The sequence below is a fragment of the Taurulus bubalis genome (assembly GCF_910589615.1).
Source record: "Taurulus bubalis genome assembly, chromosome: 2".
In the NCBI taxonomy this organism is placed as follows: Eukaryota; Metazoa; Chordata; class Actinopteri; order Perciformes; family Cottidae; genus Taurulus; species Taurulus bubalis.
This window is the reverse complement of record NC_136590.1, coordinates 19,047,043-19,064,983: the sequence shown is the minus strand read 5'-3', so window position 1 is coordinate 19,064,983 and position 17,941 is coordinate 19,047,043. Positions and strand designations below refer to the sequence as shown.

Below are 17,941 nucleotides of genomic sequence, written 5' to 3'. Positions count from 1 at the left end.
GAGCCAAAGCTTTAATGGGCCAACTATAAGCAAGCAATGGGATTGAGTTTACAAGTACTGCAGGGAAGAAATAAAAATGGAAATGTGCAATACCAAAAACTGACCACAAGATGTAGTACAATTACTACTTAATGTTTATGGATTCACCAGCATTAGGTCCACATTCATGCGTTGCTGTTGTGTTTTATTCACATATTGGAAGTTACAGGGGGAAAAAAGTAACCTCAAGAAGATGTCTCCAAAAGATCAGGATCACTCTTTACCAGACCTCGTACTTCATGTGAACAACCCCCGTATGAAGTGAGTTGTGAATGATGCAAGCTTTCAACAGGAATCAAGAGGAAAAACAGGACCTGTTGTAGCTCAGCGGCTTGTGGTATGCAGGTGGGAGTGTGGGTAACGCCTGGTACACCACATGGGAGTTGGAACGCTGTCATGAAGCAGAGTGATGGATGTGTGGAGTTGGCAGACATGGCGTTCTATTGCTGAGATGTCGGAGGGCTAAACTGCCATCTAATTGGACAACATACCGAAATGAAACTGAACGATATTTCCACGAGCCGCATGTAAGTGAATGGGCTATTTGATATCTTTCCCTCCTCGTCAAAAAAGAACACAATGAGTCATGAAAGTCCACTGCGTGCGCACAAACGACAAAGTGCAGTCTTGTTCACCCAGATGCTTCCTGGTTTCTGTGGTTAGTGTTTGATCGGGTTAAAGAGTAACTGCTTTACCTTCGTTGGTGAATGAGTGCAGGCCAAACACATCTACCGTGTAAGCAACACTCAGTCTTGCGAGGGAGACGCCTCTATGAGAGTGAAATCATTGGATTTTGTCTTTTTTTCTTTTACAGTCTGGAAATGTGAAAGATGTTTACTTGACATGTTGCAACATGAGTGCAACAATCGCACTGTAGTTTTTAGTCTCGGTTGGTGGATCCACTGCTGAAATATCTCAACTGTTAGATGGATTAGCATGAACTTTTGCACAACACATGCATGGTTCTCAGAGGATGAAACCTACTGACTTTAGTGATCCCCTGACTTTGCCTTTTGTGCCACCAGCAGTTTGACAGGTTTTTTTTAAATAGTTTTAAGTTTTAAGTTAAATATCTTAACTCTGGGATGGATTAGCATGACACTTTACTAGAGATATTCATGGTTCCCAGATGATGGATTCTACTGAATTTAAGGATGCCCTGTTTTTGTTTTTGTTTTTTTTACTTCAACTCTACAATGGGCTCTTAGGGGGTTTGAGTGAAATCGCTCAACAATGATTTGATGTATTGCCATTAAGTTTGATACAGATATTTGTATGCCCCAACAAGATGAACTGAAATCAGTAGACTTTTTATCTAGCGCCATCATACGGACGAAGACTGTACATAAGAAGTGGACGTAGTCACCCATAGGTTTGTGGAATTCCGTTTTAAAGCCTCGAGTTCATTGATTTCGACGTCAACATCTTGAATTACCGCATGTTTCTTTGCAACCAATGAACGAAGTTACCATATTTGGGAGAGCAGTAAACGTCTTTGGTAGCAGCAGCGACCTGTCAATCACAGTAAGCATCCCCAGCTTTATGGTCTGTTTAACTCTAAATGGAGCATAATTTACTAAATGAACATCAAGCTGTATTGAAGAAGACTTGAAACTAGAGATTGAGACGTAAACTCATGTTTACAATGTTTACTGAGGGAATAAATCAAGAGAAGTAGTCATTTTCTCATAGACTTCTATACAATCTGACTTCTTTTGGAACCAGGGTAATCGGCCCCTTCTGGCCATACGAGAGAATGCAAGTTTTAAGACACTTCCAGCATTGGCTTCACCCAGCAGAACCGGAGGTTGCTGCCTGGTTAAGCGCTAATTAGCAAACGTCAGCACGAAACTGGTGAAAATGGTAGCTTAATACCTGCTGAACATCAGCACGTTAAGGACTGGGTGTGGGTACAGCATTAGCATCGTATGATGGTCTAAATGTTGTTCCTAGACTCTTTTCAGAGTGAAAGCCTGATGGAAACACTGGACATGCAGGATTTAATTGGTGTCAAATCTGTTCAATTCAAAGATGTCGAATAAAAAGCCTTCAGTACGAAAATATCACCCTCGAAAGAATCACATTTGTCAAACATTTAAGTCCATTCTCCCATTATACCATTCTTGGAAACCCACAATGTGAACCCTGCCGGGAATTGAATGGACAATGCAGAGAGATGTGTCATTGTCAGCCTTGGGGAGTGTACAGCCAGAGTCGTTGTCATGAAGATACATCCAAGCAGGATCCCAGTGATCCATCAACAGCTCTGCCTCAAAGCACAAGCAATCCCTTCCCGAAACGCTTCTCTTGTCCCCGATGACGTCACCTCTTGGCTCTAACAAGTGTAGCCCCCCCTCCTCCCTTCATAATTCTGTGACTTGGCCAAACAAACTCCAGAGCCATCAGACAGACGGAAAACTGGAGCTCTGTGCCGGGCAGTAGGAGAAGGACGGGCCCTGGAGGGCCGCGGGTGGTCGACCCGGGTTGTGCATGTCTTCATTGAGGTTTGGGTTGTGATCCTGGGGGCAGACTGACGGGGGAACTTCCAGATGTTCAGGTGGAATGTCGACGGATTGGTGAAGGGTTTCTTCATACGTTGGTGGAGGCTAGAATGTAATGTGACAAAAGGAAATATTTTGAATGTAATATATCTAAAGATTTACTTTAAAGGTAACTCCCCAAATGTGTACACACAAGTTCAGTTTACAACGGCTCCATAATAACTAAGGCTGTCAAAAAAGGGGGGAAACAACCAGGAGGCTGCTTTGCAAACCGGGGGTAAGGAATTTGAACAATAGGCATTTACCAACAAGGGAAGATCTAACAAAAATCATATGTGAAATGTTACGGCATGCCACGCCTCCAATTTGTTCATCGATTCCAATCGGTCTGGTACAGAGCCCCAAAATGCTGAAAGGTGATTTATTTATTTATTATCCTATAACTTAATTATCCTTTGGGAAAAAGTTACTATCTTTTACACACAAGATAATTAACTCGTTCCCACAAGAAAAAGGAAAAAAATCCCTTTACGAGACTTTGGGGCTCTGTAGTCTGGTGTTGTGCTAATGGAGGAGGAGTCCCTCCCCTTCTGGTGTCTCCAATGGGACCATATTTGCTGAAATTAATATGAACGGTAGTCAACGGCTTCAGACAAATATTTTGTTTGAAATGTGCCTTGAATTACACATGATTGTTGACAATGTGAAAGAAGACTTTACACGTTGAGAAAGTCACAGTTTTTCGGTGCACTTTTTGAGCAAGAGCTGGGCTAGTCTTTCAATTCAGTTTATTTTATATAGCCCAACTCTTTAGCTCTTCATGCTAAGCTAGGCTAAGTGCCTCCTGACTCCAGTTCCATACTTCTCCCACAGACATCAAACTGTCATTTAAAACTTTTTAAGTGCGATAAAAGAAACGCCCTCCGACAGGACCAAACAGAACTTCGGTCCGCTCACCTCGTCCGAGCAGCCGCTGAGGCCAAAGCGCTGTGAGATCATACTGTGGATCCGTCTCTGCCGGTCCTTCTTACGAACGCTCTCGTAGGACGGCAGCCTCGGCAGAGCCCCATCCAGGTAGTTGTGTGGCTTCCCAACAACAAACAGCCTCCCAGGGAGCTAGATTCCATATACACACACAAACACACACACACACAAGCAGATAAAAAAATACATATAAAACTTCTGGCAGATGCATTTCAAATCTTTGAGGCCATCAGTTCCCGCCAGATCAGTTTTTACCTGTGGTCCAGTTGCTCCCTGGTTCATAGCAGCATTGTGCACATTATGGGGAATGCTAGTCAAAGAGTGCCTGGTGTGGTAATGGGGAGGCTCATCCTGGGAGGTAAGAGATCATTGGCAATTGGTCTCAATTCAACATCTACAGCAAAGGTTTTCCTCATGTCTATTAGTATGGCAACAGCATCTAAAGACAATCTCACCCCAAAAAGCTGAAGGGGGTGAATTCTGTAAATTTGTATAGCACAGTTGACGGGACAGAAGTCTGAAGTCTTTCTGTGGTTACTGTAGACTGTATTGTTCTTACACGTTCAGTCCTGCTGGGTCTGAATCTGCAGCAGAGAGGATCTTTCCTGTACAGGACCACCACCAGCATCAGCATCATTAAACAAATCGCTACACAGGACCCTGAGGCGGGAGAGAGGAACAGCAACTGTACGTGTTATGATTTATGAAGGCAGTCGGGGAAGGTGGGGGATGCCCACCTGCATGTATCTGTTATGGACAAGTAGCAGTAAAGTTGTGGAGCAAATGCACAATGTGAGGGCGGCCATTTGTAAAGGTCCAATTCAGAATTCTACACAAAACAAAATGTTCCTAATTGTCATTCAAGAAGTGTATTTCACAAGTAGAGTCGTATATTGGGCATTCCAGGAGATTCGTGTGGGGAAGTTTCTATTGTTGCAGTTGTTACTTTTTAACTATTTGATTACATATTAAATACATAAATAGATCAATATGGCTATAAAATAAATCTTGAAATAAATAATTTTGGCAATACATTTTATATATATTTATATAAATGAATGAACATGTATTTCCTTTTTTTAAATAAAACCTGGAAAAAGTTAATATTTATATATGCAGAAATCTTACCTTGTGTTTTTTCAGGGGACATCTCTCCCTACATCTACCCAGTATAACTACTGGTAAAAAAAAAAAGCACGTGGTTTTTGATAGCGATTATCAAAAAAAGACGTGATGCTTTTGCTCACTTCTTTCACATCATGTCAGAAGTATGGAAGCCCATTTCGTCGAAATTATGAGATAGAAAGCCAGAAATCAGAATCATAACTATTTATTTGCTAGGTATGAATTTGTCTTGGCAGGTGTTGCAAACATTAGACAAACAAGAACAATCAACACAGTGCAATAGAGACATATTACATTTACAATAGAATATTACACTTATCTGATCGTCTATATTATTGCACAGACGAACAGATAACAGTACTTTCTATCTCATAATGTTGACTTTCTATCTAATATTTATGACTTTCTATCTCATAATTTCGACTTTCTATCATAATTTTGACTTTCTATCTCATCATTTTGACTTTTTATCTCATTGTTTTCTGACAGAAATGGGCTTCCCTATTAGGGAAGCGTTAACCACGCAGCAGAGAATCGAAGTGCCCTGGCCCGCATACTCACCCGAAGCCACGATGGCGGTCAGCAGCTCCGGACTCATCTCGAGTCTGGCGCTGGTGAAGCAGATGCGACACTTCCGTCTCTCTCGCGCAGGTTCTGGGCAGTTCAACCCAACTGGCTGTAGAGGAGACGAAGTGTTCACCAAACTAAATGTTCCAAACTCTTCACCCGGGATTAACCTGCGGGTGAATATTAACCGCACGGAGGGAGGAGGCAGCGGGTTACAGCAGAAACACTGCAGAGAAACTCAAAAAGAAAAGAAAAGAGAAGCGACTCTCGTGCAAACTCTAGCGGAGTTAGCGGACATGCGCAATCGACCACGCTATAGGCTTAAAATAAAAAAATTAAAACATATAGCTTGACAAATCACCAAAATCCCTGCTATATACAATAAAACGTATACAATTTTATAAAAGTGTGATTATTCTACTATAGTTAATACGTTTTTATTATTGATGCATTAACTTGTTGGACGTGTTTAATATGTAACTAAAATAATACATTTGAAACTCAATGAATTCATTTTCCACAGAGAATCATCATACTGTTTTCTAGTTACATTTTGATTTTATAACGTTTTTAATCCACTTCCAAGTGTTTTGTCTCCGATATAGTTAAACACAAATGCTAATAAAGAGTATTGAGTAAATATCTTGAGTGAATTAGTGTTTTTATATCAAATAAAGTTTGGATTGCTTTTTATCCAACATTTTAGGCCTGCTTTAAAATGTTTACTCCCTCTTTTAAGGTAAGACATTTGTACCTTAAAATAATGAGAAGAAGAGGAGAAAAACAGAAGAAGAGGAACTTTCAAAGTAAATTAACAAGGTGCTTAAATGGGAAACAATGTAATATAAAGTCAGGGAATTAAAAGCATAGCAAATTAAATTCATTACAAATTAAACAAGCAGCCATTTCAATTCTTGTTTTGCTAAATAGATGAAAGCAGCTCAATTGCAAAGATCTAAAACGAGCGGATGTCTTTAGTCACTTCGGCTGCTTTAATTCTGTTAAAGAAAGACTGACCAATCACATTTGTTTCATCATAAATGTCATCCAGCCTGTACTCAAAGTACAGATTGCCATATTTGACATTTGGGGACATGTTTCTACAGATTTAATTAAAAGTATCCAGCAAGTTTGGGGATGTTTTGACAAACTACCATTGATGTATGGCCGACTGTATCTTGCGAGTTTAGTATTGATTGGACAAAACATAATCAGATTTCAGTTTGCTTCGTGTTGTGCCAGCACCGTGTGCATCTGTAGCGCCCCCACGTGGTTGATTTGATGAAACCTGGTATGTTTGCAGGCGCTCTCGTGGACATATCCTGCGAGTTCCCAATATGGGCAACAGGCCCTTCACTTGAATTTGCATCTAATAGAAAAGTCAGAATACACTATGGGGTGGCGGTTTATTTATGTTATCTGTAATTTGACATTTGCACATACGCACACACACTGTAAAGCAAGTGTCCTGAACTTTTGTATTTAAAAACGACAAACAAAGTAAATACAAAGTATTTGTTTGTGTTTTTAAATTCAACTCTACAAACTCAAAGGTTCAGAAAAGGGGGAAGATGAACCTGATGGTCCGGCTGCAGCTCAACACAGAGCAAATGAGAGAAGAGGAGAACGAGCTCATCGTCCAGCTCGGGATATAAGAACACAGTGTGAACAAACACGGCAGCATCACTTTATTTATGGAGAGACAAGCTGAGAAAGCCTCCGTTTTCAATCTCAATTCAGTTTATTTTGTATAGCCCAAAATCCTAAATTACAAATTTGCCTCGGAGGGCTTTACAATCTGTACACATACGGCATCCCTGTCCCGGGACCTCACATCGGATCAGGAACAGAAAAAAACTTTCACAGGGAAAAAAGGATGAAACCTTCAGGAGAGCAACAGATATCTATTGATTCTGTTCATCTCCCCGGATGGACAGAAGCAATAGATGTCATGTGTATCCGTTAAACATTGCTGTCTTTTTTTTTATTGATCATTTCGATTTCTTAATATTGTCCTGTAATTTTCAGTCAGTGTTATGTCCTGCAATTTGCACATATTAACATACTTTCAATGACAAAGACCAGAACAAAGTTTTGATAAAATCACTTGCATGTGTGTGTGTGTGTGTGAGAGAGAGAGAGGATTTTCTTTCTTAAACTTGTTTTATATTACCGTAGTTTATGTGCTTACCAGTATATTATCAGTTTATGTTTTTTCTTATATGCTTAATTGACAAAATGAGAGTTTTCAGATTTGTAGAGTCTGTGCTGAAAGAAAAGATCATTTAAATATAAAATTGGCAGAATTGTACAAAAAAACAGCCTGTGAGCTGCAATGCAGGCTGTTCAATAATGTAGAACGTTTAAATGTGAATGGTGTTGTTCACCTCCTCCTCATCTTCATCCCCCCCATTCTCCTGATCTCCTCCCATCACTCTTTCACATCTCTTCCATCCCCCTCACGCTTGTATCATATCCGGCTACGTGGTCACGACATGCCTTTTAAATCACAGAGAAAAGGCTGCGTTGAGGGGGGAAGGCAGAGAGAGAGAGAGAGAGAGAGAGAGAGAGAGAGAGAGAGAGAGAGAGAGAGAGAGAGAGAGAGAGAGAGACGGGGCTGCGTGTTTCGTCAGCTCTCATTCTCCTCACCAGCTCCTCCGTTGTGAGAAAACAAAAGCGCGCGCATGGAGGACGGCAGGATGGAGCGGATGGAGTCGATGGAGCCGATCTCGGCGCACTACACCACGGCGTACCCGGAGATCCATCCCGATAGCGGCTACGAGTCCAGAGAGACCGCCGACAGCCAGGCGAAGACCCCGCCGGCTCCGACGTACGATGAAGAATTCGTGCACAAGGTATGGATGTGTTTCAATTTCTTTTTTAGGTGTGCCACAAACTATATTTAGATTTGTAACTTTGGTGCGCTTTCTTTAAGACGTTTTCTTCTCCCAGTCTCTTTTTCTTCTTCCTATTATTTACTTTTATTTGCTGGCATTTTGGAAATACCCTTAAACCCCCCTGAAAGTCCTCCAGACCCGGGGAAGCCTTGGGTGCTGGACACTGGTTTGTTTGCGCTCTCCATGGTGCTGATCTTCACTTGGCTGCCGTTTCACTTGGTCGGTTTCGAGGCTCTCTGCACGTCAAATGTGAACAAAAACAACACACAATTCCGTCTGTGATGAGCTGTCAGTGCTACTCACTCATAACAGATTCCTGATCCGGATTGGAATGTGGCCTGGAATGAGGTCACTTCATGTTCTTTAAATGTCGTCTCTGGTTGTGTCTCCCTCAACGTGTTAAGTTAATATATATACCACTAATGTTTTCCAATTAGATGATTAGATTAGATTAGACTTTTCAAGCAAAGGGGCAGAAGTGCTTTCCAGTTAAGGGAGACTTCATTAAAAATAAAGTTACACTTTAAAAACAACAACAGCATTAAAAGACCGTAAGGTAAAAACAAGGAAAACAAACATCAAATCTGTCGGTAACAACAATCTGTCGGTAACTTGAACTGTGTTATGCAAACAAATCAGAGTCTCATGTGTATGGAGACAGGGTGAGACTTGGCGCAGAGCCAAAGATTCCATCACCCCTTAACCTGAAACAGGACTCTGGTGCAGCTGGCCTAACCCGGCAGATCCAAGTATGAGTAGAGTGTTTTAAAATGGACTCAAAGTGATGGGTAACCAGTGCAAAGATGTATGCAGTTGTTTGCTAACACACTTGCAACCTCAATAACCAAACGCAAATCGATCACCACGACATAACAATGTCAAGAGTGAATGAAGACAAAATTCCCTCAGATTATGGGGCTGGTGTGCTGGAAAAAGGCTCCTCTGGCTCCGCAGCATAGTGACTTAATGAACAAATCCCTTCAAGCTCAAGAGTGCTGGCCTCTGACCTCGCTGTTGACTGAACAGAGAGAAAGAAGAAACCTCCTTTGGGCTTCGGTGAAAGGTCACGGCATATTATGAAGCCGTGGGTCAAAGCTCGGTCAGTTTGCAATGCCCCTCCACTCTCTTTTATCCACTCTCTAATGTTGCTCGCTGCGAGAAACGTTGCGTTTTTATTTTTATTTATATTTATTTCCGAAAGTGACCAGATGTTTAGTTAATTACATCACATTTAAGTTATATCATAATTTGTCCGATGGTGTTTGACAATTACAAGAAAATGTGACGGCTGTTCCTGTAATCTACACACAGACACAATCATGCTATAATGTCACTGCACCTGAAAGTTCAGCGAGAACTGAGTTTTCCCAAAGGCTAATGGTCCGATGAGACTCGTGCCTGGTTACCCTAATCATTAGGGCCTAATGTAACCATTATGCACTCTGACCATCTGCCTTTAATTGCCCCGGAAGCAGTGTGTGCCTGTGTGAGTGCATGTGTAAAGGCTTGGGTTGTGTGAGCGGGAGCAGGTGCTTTGGAAAGGGCATGTTGTAGCAACACAAGCTGCTCTTTTCTAAAGAAATCTGAAACAGCTAGGCAGCAACTTCCAGGTCGGGAAAAAAACAAAAGCGGATGAGCCTTAAATCTGTATTCTTTCTACTGGCTATCAACCACTATTCTGGTTGCAAAAAATATGTCTGATTCCATAGAGGTCTATGAGAAAATGTCTCTACTTCTCTCTTGATTTATTCCCTCAGTAAACATTGTAAACATGAGTTTATGATCTCAATCTCTAGTTTCAACTCTTCTTCAATACAGCATGAAGTTCATTTAGTAAATTATGATCCATTTAGAGTCAAACAGACCATGAAGCAGGTGATGCTTTAGGGCGGGGCTTACTGTGATTGACAGGTCTTGGAGTTATCCGTGTTTATGTCTTCGAACTTTAACTCTTCCACTTAGTTCATGAAAGTTAAATAGAACATTTTGGTCGCCTCAAAATACAATTTTCACTGTTCGTCCTACAAGAAGGATAGGCTGGTGTTATATTTTTCTTATTGTCAAAGGACCAGAACTCACAATGCATCAGTCCGCCTCTCAATACTTGCTGACTTCCCTATTCTTAGTCAGCAAAACACAGTAATTCCTATGTGGTTAATTTTTATCTAAAATGCACCATCTTACAATATATATTGCTATCATGGTATACAATGACATACACCATGGTATGAAATGTATCCCTATCTCCCACTCTCTTGTGTGTCGCCACATACGGCACCACGAGTGTAAATTAAGACTTTTAATACTGGAAGCTACAGTAATCTGTCGCTGTTCTGTGGATTCCAGCTCCTGCTGTGCAGCATATCAAACGGTCTAAGTTAGACACAATATGAAAACTGTCACGCTAAATTACATTCTCGGCTTTGTGCCACAGATTTAAGACTCCAAGAAGATACAAGTGACTTTTTCTCCCCCTTTGCTTCGGCAGAGGAGATCAGCAGAACGTCATGACTCCAAATCCCTTTGACTGTTTCTCAGACTTCCCAAACAGAGAATTGCGCATCTTTTTAAAATGTTTGTATCGTGATTGCCTCCATGGTAGTTCTTAATGACGCTTCTTATACTGTTCACATCATCCACGTCTAATTCCCGAACATCTGCTGTGCTGTCACTTAATTGCCTCGAGTCTCCAGTGGGTTTTTTTCATGAGACAGGCCCACTTCCCAGCTAACCTCTGTTACCACGGAAACAGCGTCTTACCCCTCCACCCCCACAACAAATGCACTCATCGTCGTCACATAATGCATGTGTAACACAACGAGTGCGCTTGTTTCTCTCCATTGTTTCTGGCCTCACATGTGCACATTATGGCATTATGTTACATGCTCTCAGTGACGTCCGGTAAACAGGAAACAGAAGCCATTAAGTCGCAGGAGGAGCCGATGTAATAATAATATTGCTACTGGTTTGTGTTGTGCTCGACATGTTTGTCTGCTCAGTGATTATCTTTCTAATCCGTTTCCAAGAGATTCATTATGATGAGTCATGATGTCTCTATTCACAGCCCCGGTGTGTAAAATATCCAATGACAAGTGACCGTTTTCTATAAGTACTGATTTTGTAAGATTGATACTTGCAAAGACTGTATACAAGAAGTGGATATAGTCATCGTGATGTCACCCATTGGTTCGTGGACTGGCATTTGAAGCCTTGAGTTTGGCGAAATTGAGGTTTCGCCTTTGCCATCTTGGATTACCGCCGTCGCCAAATTGTTTTTTCGTAACAGAAGTTACCATATTTGGAATGCGGATGAGTGGCGTAGAAAAGCCATACACGGACGGCTCTGGTAGCGGCAGCGACAGCGACACAGTAAGCCCACCCTGAAGCGCACTTTGGTTTATGGTCTGTTTGACTGCATTGTGAGTTATGGTCCTTTGACAATAAGAAACATGTAACACCAGCCTATCCTTCATAGACTGAACAATTCAAATGTTATTTTGAGGCGACCAAAACGTTCTATTTAACTTTCATGAACTGAAAGACCACGTGGAAAAGTTAAAGGTCGAAGACAAAAACACGGACAACTCCCATGCCTGTCAGCCACAGTAGTCCCGCCCTAAAGCATACCCTGCTTTATGGTCTGTTTGACTCTTAATTAACCATAATTTAGGAAATGAACATCATGCTGTATTGAAGGAGAATTGAAACTAGCAATTCAGATGATAAACTCATCTGACTTATTTTTATAACTGGAGTCGCTCCCTGCTGGTCAGCAGAGATAATGCACATGTTAAGACGTTTCTGCATTGGTTTAACTCGGCAGAACCGGAGATTACCAAAAAAATTATCTCGCCACCAACCCCCAGGTTGAAAACAACTGGATTAAACAGTATGGTTATCTGTTCAAACGCGGGCCGCAAACGTTAGCATGTTCGGCTTTATATTCTCACCACCTTGTGCCAGTCCTGCTAATCAAGTTTAGGCTAACGGTAGTAGCTCTGTCCTGCTCCGTATTGGAGACGCTGACAGTGTGGTGACCAGACGTTTTAGCTGGCTAAGAGCTTTCTAGCCGACACCAAGTATACAAGCGAAGCAGCTAAACTGAGTTTGAATGAGACAACAGTCAGTCTATAATTTCCTCATCGTAGCTTCTTAGTTATATTTAGTACTAAGACTATTTATAGTGCTATGTCACAAGAACAATGCTGTTATTAAATAAAGGTTATTTGATTTTGAGAACGGCCCAAATTTGTTTGCAAGATTGTCAGCAGGTCCAAGGTATTAATCGAGCGTTCCAAACCCACTGGAGTACAGCCATGTTTTTCACACATGCTTCCCAAAAAAGCCATCGTGCTTTCAGTTCATCCCCGACTAACAGACCTCTTAAACATATGTCTTCCTTCAATTGCTGCACTGGCTTTTCTCTCCGCAGAGAGAATAACTACCTGGAGTTAGCGGCGATGCCTGAATACAGTTGATGTGAAAATTCAGAGGATGCATTATTGTGGATGCCGCATCGATATTTGATCCACAACTCAGCAGTGACACACTTCTGAGAGTTTCCAAAATCCCTCTAAACGCTGACTTCAAAGGGAGGCTATAAAACCCGTAACTGTTGAGAAAAGCCGCTCCAGCTCCTCAACTCCAATCCTTTCAGCCTTTATCATTTATCACTCGAGACTAAACTGAGTTACAGTTCGACCATAACTTCCCTTTTTTTCCTTTCTATTGCTTGCGTAGCAAATACTCGTCGCCTCATGGATGTACACGTTATTTGTCTTTACCGTTCGTCCAGTTTGTGGACATGAATCCCGATAAATCTATGGATGTTAACAACAGGATCAAACTGAATCCACTTTCAGGTAAAAATGACCCATTGCATCAGTGAAGACACTCATGCTGCATGTTTAGCATCAACACATCCAGAGCCTTTTTTTGGGAAGACAGAGAACAGCCTGGCTGTGTCTCATTTACTGTATTCGTCACAGTTGGAGGGCAATAATTTGTGTGTGCGGAGGTGGTGGGTACCTCAGTGTGACTTTTCTAAGTTGGCTACAAATGAAAGACAGGCCTGTAGAAGATTAAGTATTGACTGCTGGCTCTGGTGACTAACTTGGAGGCTTCTGAACGCTGCCTTTCATTGTCTCGAAGGTTATCTCCACAGGCTTCTGAGTCACACTGTGATAGCGGTACAGTGCCAAGCTCTTGTAAAAGATCCTATTTTTCTGTGCTGCTCAAGAGCAGAAGTGTCCACCGTGACGCAAATGCTGACTCATCACCCAAAATAACGACATGAGCCTCCAGCCAGAAAGCAAATATTCCAGGCTGATTCTGATACCGATATGCTTTTTATTGACTGTTTTCCTGCAGACAATCCTGGTCGGGGACAGCGGAGTGGGGAAGACGTCGCTGTTGGTGCAGTTTGATCAGGGGAAGTTCATCCCCGGATCTTTCTCCGCTACAGTGGGCATTGGATTCACGGTATGTCTAAATCTTTTACATACAGGACACTCTCTCGTTGGAATTAAGTAGGATGTCGCAGGTTCAGGTGTCAGTTCACCCAAATCACAAATAAAAGTAATGCAGGTAGTTTGGGTTTAATTGGCTCAGATATCTGTGTGAGATTTCTGCCTGCGCTCCGATACAATGGAGGTAAATGCAATTTGGATTATGTTGCAACAACATAAAAACAACAACAGCGACATGTATTTCAAGGGAGAGTTTCCTATACCCAGGAGAATTGACAGTACTCACAGTTTTGATTCCCTTAGGAAACAAAAGCACTCCACCTCAACTACATAAGAGTCCCACAAACAAAATGTAGGACAGGCTGTCCCCACTGTCAACAGCCCATGGAAATAAACGGCTTTGTTGTGCACCAGCACAATGAGTTACTACTCATAGGAGGTGAGAAAGCCACTTAATTTAAGTCTGAGTGACTGACATGTGGGAAGCAGCATTGTCTTGAGAGTGAAGCACAAGGCACCCTTCAGCATCTGTATGAGGCGCACCGGGCAAACTTGCTCAAATGTAAACCCATCCGAGTCATTATTAGACAGTTAAAGCAACAGATGTCCTTTTAAGAGCTAGAGGGTCTGACGATGTGGGTCAAACAAATACAGAACTTTCACCCAGGGGACCAGTGTTCATGTGATATCAAAAGCTTAGCTATTTTCTGTAAACTGATCTTCAAAGATGTGCTGCTGTTGAACATTTCCGATGTATTTTTTCAGTCTATTGGTGTAGAAGCAGAAATCTCAGAAGGTAGACGATTTAAAGTTATTTAGAAGACACTGTACGTTTTTTTCTTATGTCGTTTGTCTGTTTATTCAGACGTTAACCTGTGGGCCCCTTTTAACATCAATACAAATCTCTCTCTTCTTCTCCCAGAATAAAGTGGTGACTGTTGACGACGTAAAGGTCCAACTCCAGGTCAGTGAATAAATCAGTTCCAGTGATAACTCAATGTGCTCCCACAATGGCAACCTATTTTTAGACCACAGGCTGGTTTTTCTCTTGGGCACCGGTGTCACGACTGAAAATGAGATTTAGCCAAGTGGAACCAGGCCGAGTTCTTTGTTTCCCTTTCTGTTTCAGATTTGGGACACAGCGGGCCAGGAAAGGTTCAGGAGTGTGACACATGCGTATTACAGAGATGCCCACGGTGAGGCCAATATACACCGTCACCAACGTCTCACCCGCTGCTCTTTTACACACAGACGTAGAGATGGGCGGCGATATAATAATAATAATATACTCGTTCATCTTTTTTCTTTAAAGCTTTGCTCCTCCTTTATGACATCACCAGCAGAACCTCTTTTGACAACATCAGAGTAAGTCTGGGAGAAGTCTACCGTCTGGCAGGATATGGAACAAAAAAGTCGACAGAGAGCATACAATGACCTGTGTGTGTGTGTGTGTGTGTGTGTGTGTGTGTGTGTGTGTGTGTGTGTGTGTGTGTGTGTGTGTGTGTGTGTGTGTGTGTTATTGTAATCAACCCTGCCTCCCAAATGCAAACACACTTGCTCTGGACTGACTCGTGTCCTTCTGTCTCTGTTCTCTCAGGCATGGTTAACAGAGATCCATGAGTATGCACAGACCGACGTAGTCATCATGTTGCTGGGCAACAAGGTGAGCAGAAGGACAAGGAAAAATCTTGAGAAAATGGGATGGGACTGGAAAACTGTGGCTTTTAATGGTAGTAGATATAGAATACATGTTTGTACAGCGCCACACAGAAGACAAGACACGGTTCGTAGTTAGCGTGTGGATGTAGCTTAAGGGCCGAGTCCAGCGGCGTTATCAGAGTTTTTTCCTTATCAATGCGTATTTTGGTCAGTACAACTATTGTGAAGTTCACAAAGAAACTGTAAACAATAATGCATAAATGCTCTGAAGTGCAACAGGGACTTCAGCCACCGGCAGAATGAAGGGTGTGAGAACGAGTGACAGACGTGTGCTGACCACATGTGTGGCTGCAATCAGCTGCTATCCAGGGCCTCTACTTAGCCAGTGGGAAAGTGTCATTTCACACAGAGATCAGCTTTGTCTTTCAAATGAAAATACATTATTATAATACGGCATCCCTCAGTTTCACGCTGCTCCACTGTTTGACAATTAGCAACTCATATAGTAACGTAACAATGTGCGTGGCGAGGAAAGGAAAAGGTAAAGGGCCAAATGGACGAATGTTAACAGTTAACGGGTTTCAAACAAATATGCCAGAACAAGTCTTTGCAAATGTAGTACGAGGAATTAGAATGAATCAATACTGTTTACAAGAAAACTCCACAGGAATTACTGTTGTTTGAAATTTGTATTGTTTAAATCATGCATGGTTTGTTAAAAATAAAAAAAAGTAGACAAAGCAAGATTCCAAAATTTAAACGGTGGCATGCCACAAAGTATACTGCAGCCACATTTTTCCAAGTCTAGCTCAATTTTTTATTTATTTTTTATGCAATGTCTCATTCTAACGTACTGATTTTTTCAAATATAAACAACATAAACATGATTTTTAATTACTGTGTTTCCTTTTGGTTCAGTTTGGAACGAATCACAAGCATTAATGTCCTCTTTCAGGAAATTTTAATTTGATCTCTCTTTCAGGCCGACATGAGCAGTGTCAGAGCCATCAGGAGAGACGAAGGAGAGCGGCTGGCCAGAGTGAGTACCTCCTTTACCGGCGTTCAACCGTCACCGACACGGTTTACTCTGCTGTTAACGCCGCTGTTTGCTCCTCCTCGTTTCTCTCAGGAGTACTCGGTTCCTTTCATGGAGACGAGTGCCAAGACGGGGGTCAACGTGGAGCTGGCCTTCACCGCTGTGTCCAAGTATGAAACCTAATAACTCATCTCAACTCAAAAAAAAAATTCAAATGTTTAACTAAAGTTTCAACCCACTTAGTAAGCCATTTAATTGAATGATAATAATATTCAAATACAGTGAAAATATTCAATATAGTGATGTATTTAACTGGGATTGTAAACAGCTATTTAATAATGAAAACCCTTAAAATGTACCCAATAGCATAAGATCCACTCATTTCTAATTTACTTCTGAAAAGGACGTTAAATTATCAATCAAACCGATGAATGTATCCATCAAATATAATATATACCAAAATAATGATAAAGAATTCCCAACAAAATTATATTATATACCAAAATAATTACTCTAATAGTAACTTTAAATAACATAAATTTACATCTGGAAATATTTTAGAACCCTTTTTAAGACCGCAATTCCAATTATCACATTCATTTCTAAAAGTAAAACATCTTATTTATTATTACTATTTATTGATGTGGTTAATATTAAGAATATTATACAAAAAAAGGTGCCAGAATAGACCATTTATTAATAATACACATTATTATATTCATTTATATTTTATTAAGAATACCAAAATATTTTTTTTAATTATTTTAAATAACGTGGGTAAATTAAGTCAACTAGATGACACTATTTTAATAATAATAATAATAATAATAATTATAATAATAAATTCTCTACAGATGGTTAGCGAAATTGCTGCACACCTTATAATTTACTTTGACTGCCAAATAATCTTGACAACACCAATGTGGATTAATTTAAGATCGTAAAGAAAACAAATGTGTGCTGCTTTCTAAACTGTGTGCTGTCTGGTTCTATTCTTCAGGGAGCTGAAGCACCAGGCCGTCCAGCACCCTAATGAACCCAAGTTCCAGATTCATGAATACATTGAAACGCAGAAGGAGAAGTCGGGCTGCTGCAGCTCCTTCTGAAGCTCCTCTCCCGAGCCCTGCGCCCACCACTCTGGTCTTGAGTGGGAGGAAGCTACTAACTCACTGCTGCTCCCAAAATATGATGCTGCCATTCATTCAAGACTAAAAGCCAAAAGGACAAACCAAGCTATGGACTCGCAAAAGCCACGCTTTTTTTTCATTTAGCCGCTGCCGACGTTTACACAGCAACTCAATATTTTCAGTAGAAATGTTATCAAAAAAGTATTTAAATTGTTTGAGAAAATAAAGCCTTACGCGATCTGCTTTCTTTGTGAGAGTTAGACGAACAGATCCAAAACATTTATGTGGATGCCTGTTAGATACGGAGGTGGAGTCAGGAAGTTGTTCCCCTAGGTTAGCTTAAATGCTAATGAAAACCGCTCGCCTGGTTATGTTCAATGTTTAAAGATACACCTACAGCTCTAAAGATCTTAAACGCTTTTTGGTTTGTTTTCTAGCATACCTACCGACTGATCGAGCACTTAATGCAGATTAAGTCATGTTAAAAATTACATTACTTGTAAACCTTTCTGAACAATAACAAAACACACTAAAATAT

General features: G+C 41.1%; 1 protein-coding gene across 1 annotated transcript; it reads left to right on the top strand.

Annotated features, from left to right (window-relative positions):
* Positions 1 to 7,900: 7,900 nt before the first annotated feature.
* LOC306754153 (ras-related protein Rab-37-like) lies at positions 7,901 to 17,382 on the top strand (the record flags this gene model as incomplete). Its single annotated transcript, XM_079238070.1, has 9 exons — positions 7,901 to 8,071; positions 13,484 to 13,594; positions 14,504 to 14,545; positions 14,711 to 14,777; positions 14,894 to 14,946; positions 15,179 to 15,244; positions 16,223 to 16,279; positions 16,370 to 16,446; positions 17,277 to 17,382. 9 exons carry the CDS (start codon positions 7,901 to 7,903, stop codon positions 17,380 to 17,382), a joined length of 750 nt encoding a protein of 249 aa, XP_079094196.1.
* Between the last annotated feature and the right edge of the window lie 559 nt (positions 17,383 to 17,941).